We start from the raw sequence: 19,276 nt of genomic DNA, 5'->3' as shown, positions 1-19,276 counted from the left end.
GCAGCAGCAGGGTGACGCCGGTGCTTCCCAGCCAAGAGACTGTGGCTGCAGGAGGCAGCAGAGGCTGAGTGGGGTTGAAGAAAGGTGGGGGTGGGGGGTGGGAAAGCATATATCACTAGTTACTGGTTGTTCTGTCTCCTGCTGGAAGCTCCATGAAGCTGCTTTCTCATACCCCCTGTTCGCCGATCTCCGATAGGAGTCCAAGACGGCGGATCTGTGCTGTGCTAGCTGATACGGAACCTCTGCATGGATCTCTCCTCACTCTCTGTTCTCTGTCAGTTTCTTATTCCGTTCAGTGCTTGGCTGAGTTCTTTATCTCTTCATTTGATGCTTAGGGTTTCAGGATTGACGTTTGTCTCTGTTTGACTTAGTTTTTCTGATCTTTGCTGTGGAAGGATGGCGTGGTGCTTCTGTTTATAGTGCTACGTTGCCCAGAAGTCTGAATCATATTTCTTAACAATCACTGGTACAGATTTCAGTCAGGAGGGTCTTCATTGGTCCACCAAATTTTCTATTCTCTAAATGCTAATAGAAAAAGATAAGAATGGAAAGTCTTTTGTGTTCTGTTTGATTGGCTTGTTTCTTCCCTAAAAGATAATTTCCAAGATTATCCTAGCTATTGTCTTTATACTTCATGGCACAGTTGATGTGTCCTTGTGAGTCCTTGTGGACCCTTGTGAGCCCAGCTCTAGGTAGGTCACATTCTCTATGCTCACGTGCAGGGAATAATGATTCCAATATTATTTCCTAAATCAGAATTTGCCCCTGGTAATTAAATTTTCTCTAGATTTCAACCCTCCATCAACTACCAATGTGACCTTTAGCAAGATATATAAACTAAGAATGGCCAGTTACCCACCCTTTTGCCTGGACCTTTGGGTCTTCATTTGAAAAATGAAAGGACTAGAAAAGATGATTTTGAGGTTTTTCCTGCTCTAAGATTTGAGAATTTGATAATTACTCAGTAATGAAAGTCAGATTTTTGGGCCCCGGAGTGATTATTTTGTCCACTTATAAATATTCTCCCACATTTATCTACCTTAAGCCTGCTGCCACCACCACTGCTTTCCCGGATGGAGACATGCCAGGCTGATATAAACCTAGTGGAGTTTTCTTAAAAAACTAGACTTAGCCACCTTGTTCATACTCACAGGCTTCCAACATTCATTTATCCATTCATTCAACAAGCATTTACTGAAGGTCTGTTCTGTGCCAGATACTAAGCTTTAGAATCTGGTCTATGGCTTTTTATCCATCTTCCCTTTCACTGACTTTGTTTGATAAACCAGGCAGACAACAATGTAGGAAATGTATATTTAATCATTCTCATGAATGGTCAGAACTCTAAAATCAAGTTTTTTATAACAAAATGTAATACATTCATGGTGGGCCCAAAGCGGGGCTTTGAACCAGTTCGTTCCCGTTTGAACTCCTACTGAGAATTTGTATTTCTAACAAGTTCCCTGCTGAGAATTTGCATTTCCATCCCAGATATACTGAGTCAGAATCTACCTTTTAACAAGATCCCCAAGTTGTTCTTATGTATAACTTCCTGAGAACTTGTTATAGAAATGCAAATTTTTAACTAAATGTTTGAAGCCCTAGTCCAAAGTGCCAGGGAGGCAGTTGTCAACATGAGAAAACTGTGGGAAGGCGGCTGAGAAAAAAACATTCTTTTAAAAAAATTTTTTTATTGTGCTTTAAATGAAGGTTTACAGAGCAAATTAGTTTCTCATTAAACAATTTCACATATTGCTTTGTGGCATTGGTTGCCAACCCTGCAACAAGTCAACACTCTCCCCTTCTCGACCTTGGGTTCCCCATTTCCAATCATCCAGTTTTCCTGTCCCCTCCTGCCTTCTCATCCTTGTCCTTGGGCTAAAAACATTCTTTTCTATCAAAGCTTCAACCCTCAGGGCCTTGTTTTAAAGGGTCATTGCCCCTGCTTTCAGAAGTCTCTTGTGAGTTTCAAGGAAGATACATCTTTGTTGCCTTAATTTGAATTTTGACCAGGCAGGGTCCTGAGACCTAAAGTTAAAATGAGGAAACAAGATGGAATGTGGCAGCTCTCTCACAGAACCTGGTTTGTAGGATAGAATGAAGGGAGAGGAACCTGGCTCAACCAGCTGAAGATAATCCTATCAGGAATTTTCCACAAGCATTGTGAACCCTGTTCGCTGCAAGATGTTATCCTGGTCAGAGTTCTGGCTCTCTGTGTTGAGGCAGCAGCCAGAGAGATGGAGGCTAATGCTCATTTTAAGAAAGTAAACAGGTTTGTTTGCCCTTGGTAATTACGCCCTCTTTCTGCTATACATCAGGGTTTCTTAACCTTGACATGATTGGTACTGTGATCTGGATAATTCTTTGTCTTGGAGGGATGTCCTGTGCATTGTAGGATGTTGAGCAGCATCCCTGGGCTTTATCCACTAGATGCCAGCAGCGCTCATCCCCCCAGCTGTGACAACTAAAATTGTCTCCAGACCTTGCCAAATGTCCCCTGGGGGCCAAATAACCCCCAGTTGAGTCCCACTGCTCTAGATGTTGTTGAAAGCTGAGGTCATAGCTGTCCATGCAGGATAGAAAGTAGAAATCTCTGAAACCTTGTGATGATATAATGTCACAGTCAGTAAAGGTGAGAGAGGCCCTTCCCTGGACCATTCAAGCATGAACATTATCTGAGATATAAAATGGTGTTTGTTTTAAAAAGAAGTGCTTAGATTATTTAGAAATCAGTGTCACTCAACTACTACTACTTTTTTTTTAATGCTAAAATTATGATCATTCTTCACATTTCTTTGGCATTTGTCAAATGGAAGGAGAAGCCAAAGCACTTTTGGAAGCATCATCATAAAAAGAGAATCATTCGACCCACCACTAAAATACAGCCACCTCTGAGTTGTGAAGTAGCAGCTGACTAGTAGTAGTTTAATTTGTGGAATATAAAACATGAATATATTGCAAAAGACGCTTTCTAGGAACGTCCTCAGAGCAGCGGTACATACAGCACATATAACTAAGGATTCAGAGAAAAAGAAAATGCAGTATCCCATCATCTTGTTCCCCAGGACTTGATGGGTGAGGGGAGGACCCTGAAATATGGAGATGCATTTGTTTCCACATTCATTTTACATAGAAGTTTTAACGCATTTCTCTAGCTCGGATGAATTTTTTTCCCAAATTTTAGCATGTATCCTTGAAGATAGATTTATCTTGTTCATATTAGAGTCTTCTGTGAGTTGCTTTTGGCTTCATTTTGCTTCTTGATCTAGTTTGTTTACTCCAGACTGCCAGACATGAATTCATTTCTCCCCAAAAGGACAAACTAGGTCATATCTCATGGTAAAATAATTCTGAAGATTTCTGGAATTCTGAAAAGTAACAGCAATAAGATACCATTACATCCATTCAGCAAACATTTATTGAAAACGGAAAGAGTCTCCCTGCCCCTGTATAAATGTTATCTATTGTTCAGAAATGGGGCTTATTTTTCTGTACTTTGACCTTGTTCTATCAAGGCCACATGATCCCATAGGTTGCTGGAGAAAGGAGATGCTTGAGTCTCTCCTTGACAGGGGATTATCCTAGTGACAATCTCAGGGAAAAGACAGGTTGTTAGAGAGCAAACAGGAATGGAAAGATGAATTCTGGGCAGGCATGAGAAGAAATACTTATCAGTGCCCCACTCTCTTGGATCTGAAAGTGCAGAAGTCTAGATGGACTTGAGGTTGCTCCTGGGTAGAAGCAGAAATATGGCTTCTGCCTCAGTTTCCAACCAGGGAGTGCGTGTGACCTAAAATGTCATGATCAGCTATGAGGTGTATCTCACCTAATGAGCTCTTCATTTCCTTTCCAAAATCAATTTGATTTAAGATTATCCCTATATGATTTCTAGGGAGAAGGAGGTGGAGCTGTAGCCAACTTGATAATGGTATCTATCCTTGGGTGACAGTATATAACCCTATGTATACTGCACATGACCATCGTCTGTTACATGTATATCAGGGCTTTAAAGAAATAAAGACTGCAAATTACTGCCCTAAAGGAGTACAAAATAAAGGTGGGCAAGCTATACTTTACAGGTCATATTATCTAGTTGCAAGTTATTAAAAACCCATTTACGGTGTTGTGGGGAATTAAGGAAAGAAAAAGAGGTTTCTTCTTCTACCAGTAATATCCTTAAGGGACAATTTTTTCAGGGAAACTGAGGATTGACAACCATGGAGGACTGAGAGTGATGGGAACTGACAGGTTCCCTTACAAAGAACCTACTTTGTACCATAGTAAGAGTTTGGAGAACATGAGAAAGAATGAAAAGAAGCAGATGAACAGCTCTTTACCTGCCCTTAACAATCTAGGCAAAGAATACGTGTGACTTAGAGAGTGCAAGATATCATAAATTATATATGCGTGCCAAGGGGATGTGAAATAAAAGGACCACCAGGAAAGGGTGCTATGATCTAGGAAGCACCCCCTTGAATTGGATGAAGGAAGTGGTCGATATAAATTGTTATTAAAAACAAACAGAAAATCTGTTGCCGTCAAGTCAATTCCAACTCATAGTGACCTTATAAAATAGAGTAGAACTGCCCCACAGGGCTTCCAAGGAGGGGCTGGTGGATTTAAACTGCCAACCTTTTGGTTACCAGCCAAGGTCTTAACTACTGAGCAACCAGGGATTGCTATACCCCCAGGAAAAAAATCAAACCCACTGCCGTCGAGTCGATTCTGACTCATAGCGACCCTATAGGACAGAGTAGAACTGCCCCATAAGGTTTCCAAGGAGCTCCTGTTGGATTTGAACTGCCAACCTTTTGGTTAGCAGGCGTGGCTCTTAACCACCAAGGTTTCCAAGGGATTTCTATAGAGTAGAGGAAATTTTCAGGTAGAGGCTGCAAGAGATGGAGCAAGGCCAGAGAGTAGTAGGTTAAGAGGTAGGGGAAGGAGAGACACTGTTAGAGGGTTGTGACTCACAGCTGAGGACTTTAACTTTGCTATAATAGTGGCCAGACAGCCACTATAGGTTTCAGCAATGGAATGCTGTGATAAAAATAGTATTTGAATAATTTTATTCTGGTACCTTGTTTCCTATCGACTGCAGCAGGGAGAGGGAGGAACCCAAGTACAAGCTTCTAGAGTGGTCTGGATTAGGATTAATCTGATCAAGGACACAGGGCAAATTGCTGTAGGGCTTGGTAACAAATTGACATGAAGGACAGAGAGGAGACAAAAATAGCTCTGAGGCTGAGCCTGGAGGCTTGGTGGTGATGCCACTGAGTAATGTGGGAGGTGTTGATCGGAATTTCATGAGCTCAATTTTACACAAATTCTCCATGCAGAAGAATTTTCAGGAGGAAATGTCTTACAAGTAATTGGATCCAGAAGACTGAAGTAAAAATGAGAGTTCTCGGCAGGAGGTCTAGTGTGTGAGTCATTTGCCAAATTTCCTGTCAACGGGGACCTTGTTAGGGTGGGTCACTTGTGTGAGTGATTATGTGCATGTCACAATGCTTCCTAAATTAACAGTGAAATCCAGAGCAACTAGTCAGGGCTACATATCTCTTTTGCTTAAATAAGATATTTTTGCCTTCATCGATGACTCCATAAATGAAAAGGTGTTTGAATTTACACAAATATTTGAATTGTATAGAGTTGTTTTTCCTATAAATCTGTCAGTGAGGCCTGTGCTCTTTGTTAAGCTAACAAATGATTACCCTTTACAATACCAGTGGAAATATAGTGCCCAATGTCCTGGCATTATTAAATGTTTCTCTCTGAGGCTGATGCTGGAGGCTACTTGACTCTTGTTAGCAACACAAGCACAGACAGAACCTGTCTCCCACACCATTTGTGATTCATCTCACCTATTGTACCAATGACTTGGCATGTTTTTTTGTGGCCAGGACACATTATTTTAGCATCAGGTAAGGTGAGAGAGGCAGAAGTACCCAGTTGATGGCACAGAGAGAGGAGACACATAGGGAAGCCTTTGAGTTCAGCAGCTGTAAGTGACTCCGCCTTTTGATCTCAGAGCCTGCAAAGGGAGAGAAAAAAGGTTCAGGGTCATAGAGGAGAAGGTGGATGTCTTCTTCATATGGCTGGTTAGCAAAGAAAAAGTACCTGAAAAACAGAACAAGTTGTTCCTAATACAGACAATTTTGTACCCCATTCATCACCTTACTGTAACTGGTTTAAAAGCAGAACTTTCCCTTTCTTCAAAGGAAGTTCCATTCTGTGGTCCAGTCCAGTGAGTGTTCAGTCAAATGAAAAATTATACCAATAAAGGGATTATTATTGGCTACCAAATAAAGAATAGGTTTAAAAAACAGCCATGGCCAGTCTTTGGGTCTGGACACATTTTTCCCCTAGGCAGTGACCTTTATGGGTTCTGTCACTAACTTTTATTACATCACTATAAAGTGATGAGAAAATATTCTTCTCATTTTGTAGAGAAAGGTAAAAGGGAAGAAATGAAGTTACTCTTGTTTTGCTCTATTTTCATCCTAGAAAATCTCATTTAGTTCTTTTCAGCTCTGACACTTACTAACTGTGTGACTTTAGGCAAGTTACTCAATCTATATGTGCCTCAGTTTTTAATCTATAAAGAAGAAAATAATATGTATATAATAATAATAATAATAATCTACTTCATAGGGTTCTTATGAGGATTAATGAGTTAACACAGGTAAAGCACTTAGAACGGTGCCTGGCACATAGTAAGTGCTCAATAAGTCTTACCTATAAAAGCAGCAATAACAGCAACCACACTCTAGCCTATAAGCATTACTTCCATTCTGATTATTTCCAAATCCATTTCTTTAGCTTGAACTCTATCCTGAGTTCCACATCTGGATTTGCAGTTGCTACTAGGTGTCTCATTTAAAGACATAATTATTTAGTAAATGTTTTTGAGTACTCACTGATGGGACTCAAAGTTTTGAGTCCAATAACACCCTTCTCCCCCAGCTAAGTTCTGAATCAGTTAACGAATAAAACAAAAGAGTAAGCCAAGGGGAAGACCAAAATATCACCTTTAATACTATAAATCTGATAACAAAGGATGAGACTTTGTATGCCGGCAAGTGGGCTACAGCAGGTGTAGTCATAGGCAACACCAGACAGGGGCAGCTTCCTCCTGCAAGAGCAGATTCTGTCCCTGAAAAATTGATGGCTTGGAGGACCAGAGCAGAATGTATACTTCCTGAGGGCAGCTAGAGAGAAAGGGAAAAGAAGGAACTGAACTATATATGTCCACCTTCTCCTAATAGACTCACCAACCAGATAAATTAATTTCTTCTCCCCTGGGGAAGAGTGAAAAATAGGGGAGAGAGAGGCCAGAAGGGTTATATAGGTGAGACTCTCATTCCACAGAAGGAACTATGTGGAGTAGGGATGAAGCATCCTCCCCAACACCTATCATATGCTGGGAAATGTGATAAGCATTGGACATCTTTATGTTTGTACACCGTTGGAACTTCAAACTCAGTACCTCTAAAACCTTCATCTTCTTTCCAAATACACTGCTTGCTTCTGTTTTCATCGTTAGTAGCATTACCAACCTCCTAAGCATTCTTGGTAAAACTATCAGACCATTTTTGACTTCTTTCTCTTGTCCTTCACATTACATCACCAAGACCTTAGATTATTTTCTTAAAGTAACTCTGGATTCTTATCCCTCTTCTTTCCCGTTGCTCCTGCCTCAGTTAAGGCCCGCATATTTCTCCCCAGAACCATTACCATAGGCTCCTGATTTCTTGGCTTCTTTTCTATCAACACCATTCTTCTCCTGCAAAATCTAGCTTGAAATCTGCCTCATCTACTGATCCACTGCAGTCGTAATTAACAACTCTTTCCGCAGATACCAAATATACACTGTGACAAACTTCTCTTATGGCATTTGTGCTGTCTATCTCAGTATCTCATGGGGCTTAAAAGAGTGCTTTCTATACATTTGGCATACAATATATGATTGTTGAATGAATGACCGAAATTAACACCATAGTCAGAGAACACAGAGAACACATAGCTTCATTCAACTGTTTAAAAACATGCATGGAGTACCTACTTTGTGCATAGCAAGAAGGAATTCTATTATTTTCTTAATTTTGATCTATGCCAACCTACCCAAAGTTGCATTTAGTCTTAGTACTGACATCTGGAACATTTGCTCTGATGTATCAGATAATCATGTATGGAAAAAAGGATCTGCTCACTGAATAAAAGGTGTATTCCATGCGTATGGCTTGGTCAGTTATTGTCCTATCAGAAGGCATTGGTTGTGCAGTTTGGAGCTTTTTACTGAGATTTTAACTGAGATACTGTTGTCAATACCTATCGTTTCAAATGACCAATGCTTTGTTTCCTCCTCTTCTGGGAAATGCCCTTTCTTTCATTAGATATTATCTCACTGGTTCAGGTGTGGACAGCCGACCCAAGTTAAGCCAGTCACAGTCCTTCCTGGGAATGCAGAATGGAACTGAAGAATTGCAATTCAGTCTGGTTACTCTCTTGAGTGAAAGCGATTTTTAAAACCAGGAGCTCTTGGCAACGACATTCTGCCATATAGACTATGAAGCACAGAAAGCCATTCTGAAGCAAGAGAGAATATGTTAGAAGAGAGAAACAAAGACTCTCAATGGAATTTCAGTTCTTGGTTCCAGCTTTTCCTGAACCCAAATTTCTGGACACTTTCTGTCCTTGATTCTATGAGAATTTACAGTACCTTTTAATAAATTACCCTTTTAGCTTAGACTTATTTGAGTTGGTTTTTTCTTACGGGCAACTAAGAGAGTCCTAACTAGTGCAATCACCAATTTGTTCCTCAAGATCGTGGAAGAGTTCTCTCTTTTTCATATACATAAAATTTTAAATAAAAGTATATTTAAGCTTCTAAGAATATGACTTCTTCAGTTATATTCCGCAAACACAGGGCATCAGCAATGTGCAAGGTATTCTGCCTGGCACTGGGCTTGATCGAGATGGCCGTTCTGATGTACTCCTTCCATTATAGTTTGAATCTAACTCAGCCTCACAAGGATGGTCTTAAAGGTCATTATTCAGTTCATGAAATTTCTTGGCACTATCTTAACCCTGGGCTTTGTATGTACTAAAGCACTGCAGGGAGACAAGTTTGCTAGGCCTCTCGGTCCTTGTCTTCTAAGCCTGGGAGGCCAATTCAATCCAGAGTTTTCTGACTAATCCTGGGCCAAAATTAGTGGGATCATTTGTCAGCCTCATAAGGGCTAAATAAGACTTAATCACACTCTAAGACTTCTAGTCTTTAGATTCAAAATCTTCTCAAAGGCAGGCTAGAACCAAACCAGTTTTGGGGGGCACGGGATGTAGATCACCAGCTGGAATACATAAAAATGTCAAATAATCAGCACTTTCCCACTGCTATGCCAACACAGTTCTTCTAAGTCAGACAGGGCCTCAGAATCCTAAACACTACCCTCCAGGTAACCACTCCCAATCAATGAGAAAGCACACAAGATGAGCCCTATAATTGCTATCTTTGATCTAAATGCCATAAATACTGTTTTATGTTAGGTTTCCCCTTGTAATGCAATCCCAACTGGAATTGTGATCAGGGTCTCAGTGAAGAAGACTCTAGAGCTTTTTGTGCCCCAGTACATAATATATCTGTTAAAGAAATTAGATTTTGATTTAGATTTGATTCTCTTCTCCAATAAACCTATAGAAAAAGTCTAGAGGAACCCACCTGTCACTTTGATATCCCCTGTGGCTTTGGCAATGTCATTCTCAATCATACAGGAGTATGTGTTGTTGACTGTGACATTATAGAGCACGGAAACCACCTTCATGGTCACATTCTCAGAGTTCAGCTCAAAGCTAGTATTGGAGACTTCTGAGAAGTTGGCTCCCCGGTCAGCTTGGGATGCCCAGACCACTGTGGGCTGGGGGAACCATCTGGGAGCTTCACACCGCAAGCTCTCTGAACTTGCATTATAGTCCACATTCACCTCTGGTATGCTAAAGGCTGTAGGGTCAAAAAGGGAAGATGTCAAGTTCAGACCGATAAGACAAGATAGCTTTTAAAGTGTTAGATCTTAAAAACAAAAACTGTTATTTTCACCATTGAGGTGATTCAGTACTTCCCGAGGGGGCTGTCTGTGTGTGGTCCATTGTGTTGTGAATGTAAATAACGATTTGCTCTTAGCATTGCCATACATCACACCCCTTTGGCCAAGAGCACAAAGTCAAGTACCTAACTGTTACAATAGATAATTTTCTAAAGTAAAAGAAGCTCTGGTGACCACAACAAAGTTTATCACTGAGGGAAATTGGACATTTTCCCAGAGACCTGTGAAACCTCCTGGATTTTATGTAATTTTCTGCCAGGAGGATAAAGTTAGAGTGGGGAGGGAGAAGGAGAAGAAACAAACAGCATTCACTTGTCACCCACAGACATTCCCACACGGGCCTTGTCATCACAGGGATTTGGAGTTTGCTTGGGTGGAGACTGCCCAGCCCTGGCATCCAGGGATAGAGACAGGCATTTATTTTCTTCCACTAAGATAATTCTCCACACTGAGGAGGCAACTGCATTTTGAGATTAAGACTAGCTTTCTACTATGTCTAGGCAGAGAGAGATTTGCGGACTTTCAACTGTAAAATGCTTATTATGCCACAATGACAATTTATTAATTTATTTAGCATCTTTTTTTGCCCAGGACTCTGCTGGTGCTGAGTGAATGGGGAAGGAAATCCCTTGGCTTGGTCTCAATGAGCCTGCAGTCTAGCAGGGGAGGCAAGACTCATGCTTGAAGCAGGCAGAGAATAAGCTCCTGGGAGATGATTTGGGAAATTATACGTGACAATGAACTACACTTGTGGAGGGTGTACTCTGTGCCAGGTACTGGTACTACTTCCCAGACATTATTTTATTTGATCCTCAACAACAGTCCTAGGAATATCTATTACCATCTTCATTTTTAAAAATAAACTTTTTATTTTGGAATAAATTTAAATTTACAGAAAAGTTGCAAAGATAATATAAAGGGTTCCTGTATACCTCTCACTTAGTTTCCCCTAATGTTTAACACTTTTAATAACCATGGTGTATCCGACAAAACTGAGAACCATAATTGGTTCATTACTGTTACTAAACTACAGGTTTTCTTTGGATTTTACCAGTTTTTCTACTAATGTCCTTTTTCTTTTTCAGTATACAATAACAGGATACCACATTGCATTTAGTTGTCATTTCTCCTTAGGCTCCTCTGGTCTGTGATACTTTCTCACATTTTGTGTGTTTTTCATGACCATGACAATTTTGAAAGGACTGGTCAGGAGGTTTTGTAGAATGTTCCTCAATTTGCATTTGTCTAATGTTTTTCTTATGATTAAACTGGGGTTATGGGTTTTGGGGAGGAAGACCATAGAGGTGAAGTGCCCTTCCCATCACATCATATCAGAGGGTACCTGCTGTCAACATGACTTAACACTGGTGATGTTAATCACCTGGCCAAGGTAGTGTTTGCCAAGTTTCTTTCTTTACTAAGTCTAGCCTATTCTCGGACAGTGGACAAGGGGATACTGAGCTCTACCTCCTGTAAGGGAAGGTATCTACATAAATCATTTGGAATTCTTCTGTAAGGAAGATTCCTCTCTTCTCCCACATTTATTTATATCAGTATCAACTCATGTATATTTACTTTATACTTTGAGTTATAATTCAGTATTATGTTATTTTGTTGCTCAAACTGTTACAGCTTTGCCATTGGAAGCTCTTTCAGTTTGCACCTGTGTGCCTTTGACACAGCCCCATTTATTCTCACTTTGTTGTTGTTAGCTGCCATCAAGTTGGCCCCCAACTCTATGGCAACCCCACACACAGAAGAATGAAATGCTGCCTGGTCCTGCACCATCCCCATGATTGGTTATGGATTGGACCATTGTGATCCATAGGGTTTTCATAGGCTGATTTTCAGAGGTAGATTTCTAGGCCTTTATTCCTAGTCTGTCTTAGTCTAGAAGCTCCACTGAAACCTGTTCAGCATTGTACCAACATGCAAGCCTCCACTGACAGATGGGGAGAGGTTGGCTTCCCCAGGCCACTGTACTTTCCCAGGACTGACTCTGGATCTGTGCTTCTAACCATTACACTACACATGTTATGAGGAGTCAAGAAGGTCCTGTGTGGGCCAGCTTAGTTTAGGAGGGCTCAGGATACTTTCTGCCTATCCTTCAAGACTCCTCTCAAATCTTATTTCTCTACGGGTGCTTTCTTATCCCTTCTCTCCCTATGCATTTGGATGTGATCTTTCTTTTGCTCTGAATCCCCAAATCACTCTGTTTATATTTCTCTTAAGGCACTTGTTACACTTTATCAATTATTATAAGCATTTACATACTTTTCTTATCTGTATTTGATTTTCAACCCTATAAGCTCTGCAAGGGGAGGGACAATCATCTTTGTTTTTTTAATCATTGTTGTATTCCTGAGTATCTATCTGAGTCCTTTGTATATAGATTCAGAATACATATGTTAAATTGGGTTGGTAAGGAAGAGCAGATTTCCTTGGGGGAGGATTAATGAGTTTATAGGATAATATTGTTTTGGTTGGTTCCTTTTGAGCTTCTGTTTGAATGGGTTCCACTATCACGAGTCCCTGGAGGTACTGATTCAGACTTGGGCTAGGGCCTCCTTAGCATAGCAAAGTCCTAAGCCAAATTATGGGCTTCTCTCATTAGCAATACCAGGGGCTAATATAAAGGAGACTACCTTTGTTTTGACAAAATATTTCAGGGAGTACACCTGGAAAGTCAGAAGAAGCTAGACCCCAGGACAAAAGATTTTAAGACCTAATATTATTGTTTGTTGTTGTTGCTAGTTGGTGTCAAGTCGATTCTGACTCATGGTGATGCTATGTGTGCAGAGTAAACTGTTCCATAGGGTTTTCAAGGCTATGACCTTTCGGAAGCAGATTGCCAGGCCTGTCTTTCGAGGCGCCTCTAGGTGGGTTTGAACCACCAACCTTATGACTGGTAGTTAAGTACTTAACCACTTGTGCCACCCAAGGACTCCTCCAAAAATTATGGTGGGATATTCTGGGGCTGGTGGGATCTTGGACACAGAATGGCAAGGATGGCTGCTAACAGAATTGGGAGGGTCTTTGTCTGATACATGAGTGTAACACAATATTTCATCAGCAATTCCTACTCTTTAGCCTCAAATATCTTTTGGTACTTTCTTTTCTTTCTCCAACAGTAACTCACCTCCAGTTTTATAATCCAAGTTAGCATTCCCCTTGCCCTTAGAAGTGATAATAAAACATTTATAGGTGCCAGCATCTGTGAGTTGCACATTTTTCAGCCTCAGAGAGGCATTGCCAACTATCACTTGATCGGTAAACACTGCTGTCCGGCCCCTGAACATTTTGTCCTGGTGTGACAGGTCATCTTTGCCTGCTTTGAACTCATGGACCAAGCCCATAACACCTTCCTTCAGCCACTGTATCATAATATCCGAAAGTTTGATGTCAGGTTCAAAAGTGCAGCTCAGGATTCCGTCCTCCCCGATGTTCCCAGCTGAGGTAAGAGTAGTGACTGTGATGGAACGTCTCCCTGCAATTCAGGAAATAAGGTTCAGTGCCATGGGAAGTCTTGGAACTTTTACAACCAAACCCTTCATTAATAAAAGTCAAACAGAGACTTCTGTAATAAGTTAGAAATTAAGAAGAACAGGAGAGGCATAACAAAAAAAAAAAAAAAAAATTAAAAGCTAAGAAGAACAGAAAGAGCAGGGAGACAATAATTTTAATATCTGCAATGTATCCTCCACATATATTATCTTTTGTGAGACCACTCAACCCAAACCTGGAGACACAGCAAGAAGAGAAACACATTGGACTGGGGGGTTGAAGACAAGAGTTCAAGTGCTTGACTTTGTCACTTAACAGCTGTGTGACCGTGAATAAGTCATGTAACCTCTCTGAATCTCAGAAAAATGAAACTAATAATGTCTGTCTTACCCACCTTAAGGGGTTCTTGTGAGGCTCAAATCAAATAGATGTGAATTTGATTTGCAAACTGTAATTACACATATGAAATTTTGTTATTTTTAGTTAATCAGAAGTGGCACAGAAGTGAAAACTCATGTTAAATAATGTGGCCAGTAATTTGAAGTGCTATTTTAAAGTGCTGTTACTTATATTGCCATTGAATTATGGAAAAATTAAGTCACAGAGATTAGTGACTTGGTCAAGGTTATAGTGCTAGCCATAAGATAATGAGGAATGGTACTTAATGCAATTGATTTTTGGCCTAAGATAAAAACCACTCCCTCCTCTCCAAAAATACCACCAGTAGAGTTATTAATTATGGTACCAGCTTTATCCAATTGCCCAACCCACAGCCCACCATTCAAGGAAGGAGAAACCAGCTATTCTTTCTGCAGCGGAGGCTGCTGACTGAGGACACCTATGTGTTGTTGAGTGCCATCAAGTTGATTTTCAACTCATAGCAACAATTGTGACAGAGTAGAATTGCCCCATAAGGTTTTCTTGGCTGTAATCTTTATGGAAGCAGATCGCCAGGTCTTTCTCCTGCGAAGCGGCTGGGTAGGTTTGAACTGCCAACCTTCCAGTTAACAGTGTAGTTCTTAACTGTTGCACCACCAGGGCTCTTTGAGGACAGCTATAAAAAAAAAAACAAAAAAAAAACAAAGCAAAACAAAACTGTTGCCTTCGAGTCAATTCTGACTCATAGCGACCCTATAGGACAGAGTAGAATTGCCCCATAGGGTTTCCAAGGAGCACCTGGTGGATTTAAACTGCTGACCTTTTGTTTAGCAGTCAAGCTCTCAACCACTGCAGACAGCTATAGGGGTAATTTAATTAACTGAATCTTCTTGTGAAGCTCTGTCTGTGGTTTGGATGTGAAACTAAAGAGAGGATGGGCCTTAGAGCCCAAGAGGAGAGTGAAGCAGTCATAAAGAAGTGTTGGGGAGAGACTATGACAGAGAAAGATGGAGTCCTCCATCGCCAGGGCTATCTTGAATCCTGAGGGTGTTCAGGTCTAGTTCCTGTCCCAATCTCGGCATTTTCTTTCAACAGACATTGCATATTAAAATGGCCTGTACAACCCTCTCTTCCTTATGGCCAAAAAGAGCCCAACATGATGGATCCTGAGCACTTCTTAACTAGACTTCATTTTCTTCATTGGTATCCCTGCCTCTCGTCTTTGCCTCCATCTAATCCATTTTACATGCATTAATCTTACAGGTAGATTTTAAAGTACAGTGTGAGCACGTCTTTTCTCTAATCACACATCTTTCAAGAACTGTGGAATAAAGTTCATACTTCCCAGCATGGCCTTCAAAGCTAAATACTGCATGGCACGTAGTAAATGCTCAATAGATATTAGCTCATATTGCTACCTTTCCAGTCTCATATCCTAGTACATCCTTTCATAGTCCATTTTGTCTATCTATATAAAATAAATGACTTGTTGATTTTCTGCCTTCAATAAAGAATACATAAGCAAAGCATACTTGCTCTTCTTCAAAGCTAAGAGGAAAACATTATGAACATAGATATATCTTTGGCATCTCTCCTCTTTTAGCCTGTTAGGGGGAGGTCTGTTTTGTCTAATTGGCTCCTGATCCTTTATAAATTAGATGAGGGTAGTGGATGAAGGACAGACTGGAGAATCTAAGCTAGATGGATTTGCATTAGAAAGAACAGAAAAGAAAAATTATAGCTAGAAAAGGAGGCAGAGGAGACAAAAACGTGCGTAGGAAGATGTTTTAAAGGCTTTAGAGCATGGGAGAAGAAAGACTTTGGGAGCAGCTGCCATGCATGGCCATTCATGTGGGAGATTCAGGAGAGAAATGAAGAAAAAAGATGGAATGAAAACTTGCTGTCATTAGAATGCAACACCCTCCCGTGCCTGCCTTGGCATTTTCTTGAAAACTGCTTTAAAGTTTGCTCTGTAATTTTTTTTACTTGACAGACTGATATCCAAGGCATCCCACGCTAGCACAGGCCATGCAGTTACACTCTGCACCTTAAGATCCTGTTCATGCTGACCTACAATTTAGGATTCCCTCTGGTCCTTGGAAACTCTATGGGGCAATTCTACCCTGTCCTATAGGGTCGCCGTGAGTCAGAATCGACTTGACAGCAATGACTTTGGTTTTGGTTTTCTTCTCCTTCATCACCAGTTATCCAAATTCTTCTTACATTCAAGTCTGTTCAGATGCTTGTCCATCCATGAAACCTTTTTTGGATCAAAATTAGTAGATTCTTTCCCTAGTCTCCCTTAACTTTGCTTTGCCTTTATTGTAACAGCTGTCTCTGTCTGTGTTGTCTCTAGTCTATCTCTGGCACTAATTTGTAAGCTTTTCAAGGGCAGAAGCTGTCTTAATCATATCTGTAATTCCTATAGTGTATAGTCCTCTCTTTCTATAGGGAAATTTTAATTATTATTGTTTGTTGAGTTAATGGATGAATGAATGCAGGGACATAAGTAGAAGTCAAGGCACTGTTTGAAATAATGATTCTATCCAGAATGACTGTAGGAGTAAGAAATATTTGAAAAGATTACAACACCTAAAAGTTTGGAGAAATGTGAACCAGTAAAAGAGAGGACAATAAAAATACCCAGGGATTTTCAATAAAATCATGGAGCAAATGTAACCATGTTAGAGCAAGGGTAAATTTGATTGTAGTTTATAAAGTGCCATTAAAGTTGAATTGAAAAATTACTTTTTGGAAAAAAATACATGATCAACACCATTTATAGAGAGAATAAAATGGTAATGACATATCTTAGTTCAGTAATTGTGCTATTGAATTAATTTTAATGTGTTGGCCTTGAGCTCACAGGTAGAAAATCAGTTGAAATATCTCCTAGAGAACTTAATGATTAAAAGCAGGCAGCTGTGTAGCCACATTGACCTGCTGCAGGCTGTAGCTCATTTAAGGTTTCATTAATGATGTGGCAGATGGAATGAGTATAATGTCGATTAAATTCCTCCCCCATAATATCAAACCAAGTGGAGGAATAAAAGCCAGTGAGAATTTAAAACCACCACAAGGACCTAGCCATTTCTTTGCACCAGGAAGCAGGCGATATATACTTGTTAAGTGAATAAATGAAGGTTACAAATGATAAAATGAAATTTAACTTGAAGGTAACAGCATACACATATGTAATGATCATAAACATTACTTTTTGCAAAAAGGAACCTGCATTCAAACTTGCAAACAAATATTGGCCCAAGGAGTTATGTTCTAGGAAATACAGTCTGACCTGATGGAACTCTCCAGACCTAATGACCACCCAGTGCCCCTGTGTAATTTGGTGAGCCAAAGGGTAAGAGGTCCCTAGGAGATGGGTTGTTGTTGTTGTTAGGTGCTGTTGTGTCATAGCGACCCTGTGTACCACAGAACAAAACACTGCCCTGTCCTGCACCATCCTCACAATTGTTGTTATGCTTGAGCCCATTGAGGAGACGGATTAGAACAGCTATCTGTTGATATATGATTCTGTTGATTTAAAAGGCTCAGGTTCTAAGGATTTCATTGACCTCTGGTATGCCATCATAACCCTTTAAAGTTGGAAACCCAGCCACTAAATGAATTTTCCAGCTTGCGAAGGCTGATTTTTACCCCAGCTCTGGTCTGTTTGGGGAAAGGGCAGCCGTCAAAGGGGAGGAAGCTAAAATCTGAGCAGCTGTGTTTTCACATGGGTCAAATACTATTCAATTAGTCCCACCTAGGAGCAGGAATGGAGCCCTGGTGGCACAATAGTTAAGAGCTGGGCTGCTAGCCAAAAGGTCAGCAGTTTGAACCCACCAGCCACTCCTTGGAAACCCTATGGGGCAGTTCTATTCTGTCCTGTAGGGTTGCTATGAGTTGGAACCGACTCGACGGCACATAACAACAGGAGCAGGAATATCTTAGAGAATGGATTTATAGATAACACAAGGTAAGGATTCTTTCAGAAATTATCATTCTAGCGGTACCCAACACCACTTGAAAAAACATGGAAAGTGAACTGGCCTTTGAAATGATTTGGTAAGACAAGTTAAGTACTTCCCAGTAGCAGAGAGCACACACTGGAAACCCTCAGCAGATGGTCATTCAACATCTGCCAAATCTGAGCTCTCCAGACGAGCATCACAGCATATGGCTTAAAGATGGAAACATATAGGCTTAAGCCTGTAAAGATGGAGTGTGTGTGCTACTCTTGCCAGACGAGAGGGTGGGATTGGGGGTAGCAGTTGCTCCTGTGAGAATAAATTAGAAAAGATGCTGGACAAGGCCAGATAAAGGAACAAAATAGGGAAGTAGCAGCACATGGTGTTTGAGAACAAGGCCCAGGTATCAGGCTGTCTGGTCTAAGTCCCAGCTCTGCCACTTATTGGATATTTAACCTTGAGCAAGTTTTCTAATCTCTTTATTCAATAGCTTTTTCATCCATAAAATGGGGATGCCAATAGTAAGTAGCTCCCTCAGAAGGTCCCTCAAATGACTAAATGATATAATGCAGGTAAAATGCTTAATATAGTACCTGGCTTGCTGCGTGTTAAGCCTTAAATAAATGTTGTCAGGTGCTGTCAAGTCAGTTCCAACTCATAGCGACCCTATGTACAACAGAACAAAACACTGCCCAGTCCTGTGCCATTCTCACAATCATTGTTATGCTTGAGCCCATTGTTGCAGCCACTGTGTGAATCCATCTCATTGAGGGTCTTCCTCTTTTTCCCTGACCCTCTACTTTACCAAGCATGATGTCCTTCTCCAGGAACTGGTCCCTCCTGATAACATGTCCAAAGTTTGTGAGACAAAGTTTTCCCCATCCTTGCTTCTAAAGAGCACTCTAGCTGTGCTTCTTCCAAGTTAGATTTGTTTGTTCTTTTGGCAGTCCGTGGCATATTCAATATTCTTTGCCAATACCATAATTCAAAGGCATCAGTTCTTTGGTCTTCCTTATTCATTGTCCAGCTTCTGAATGCATATGAGGCAATTGAAAACGCCATGGCTTGGGTTAGGTGCACCTTAGTCTTCAAGATGACATCTTTGCTTTTTAATACTTCAAAGAGGTCTTTTGCAGCAGATTTGCCCAGTGCAATGCATCGTTTGATTTCTTGACTGCTGCTTTCATGGGTGTGGATTGTGGATCCAAGTAAGATGAAATCCTTGACAACTTCAATCTTTTCTCTGTTTATCATGATATTGCTTATTGGCCCAGTTGTGAAGATTTTTATTTTCCTTATGTTGAGGTGTAATCCATATTGAAGGCTGTA

General features: G+C 40.6%; 1 protein-coding gene across 2 annotated transcripts in view; it reads right to left on the bottom strand.

Moving 5' to 3' along the window:
• Window positions 1-3,264: 3,264 nt before the first annotated feature.
• Window positions 3,265-19,276, bottom strand: part of VTCN1 (V-set domain containing T cell activation inhibitor 1) — a 62,153-nt gene continuing 46,141 nt past the window's right edge. The window contains exons 3-6 of one of the 2 annotated variants that reach the window (XM_004380348.2): window positions 13,240-13,587; window positions 9,719-9,997; window positions 5,862-6,031; window positions 3,265-3,360 (exon numbers count right to left, since the gene is read on the bottom strand). In XM_004380348.2, the coding sequence (XP_004380405.1) occupies window positions 5,907-6,031; window positions 9,719-9,997; window positions 13,240-13,483 (648 nt within the window). In that variant the 5' untranslated portion in view covers window positions 13,484-13,587 and the 3' untranslated portion in view covers window positions 3,265-3,360; window positions 5,862-5,906. Of the gene's footprint in view, window positions 3,369-5,861; window positions 6,253-9,718; window positions 9,998-13,239; window positions 13,588-19,276 lie in introns of those variants that run through there. The other variant, XR_002824692.1, reaches the window with a different exon arrangement.

Source organism: Trichechus manatus, unplaced genomic scaffold (assembly GCF_000243295.1).
Source record: "Trichechus manatus latirostris isolate Lorelei unplaced genomic scaffold, TriManLat1.0 scaffold00073, whole genome shotgun sequence".
Classification (NCBI taxonomy): domain Eukaryota; kingdom Metazoa; phylum Chordata; class Mammalia; order Sirenia; family Trichechidae; genus Trichechus; species Trichechus manatus.
The sequence above is the reverse complement of the archived record's forward strand: the minus strand, read 5'-3'. Positions and strand labels throughout refer to the sequence as shown.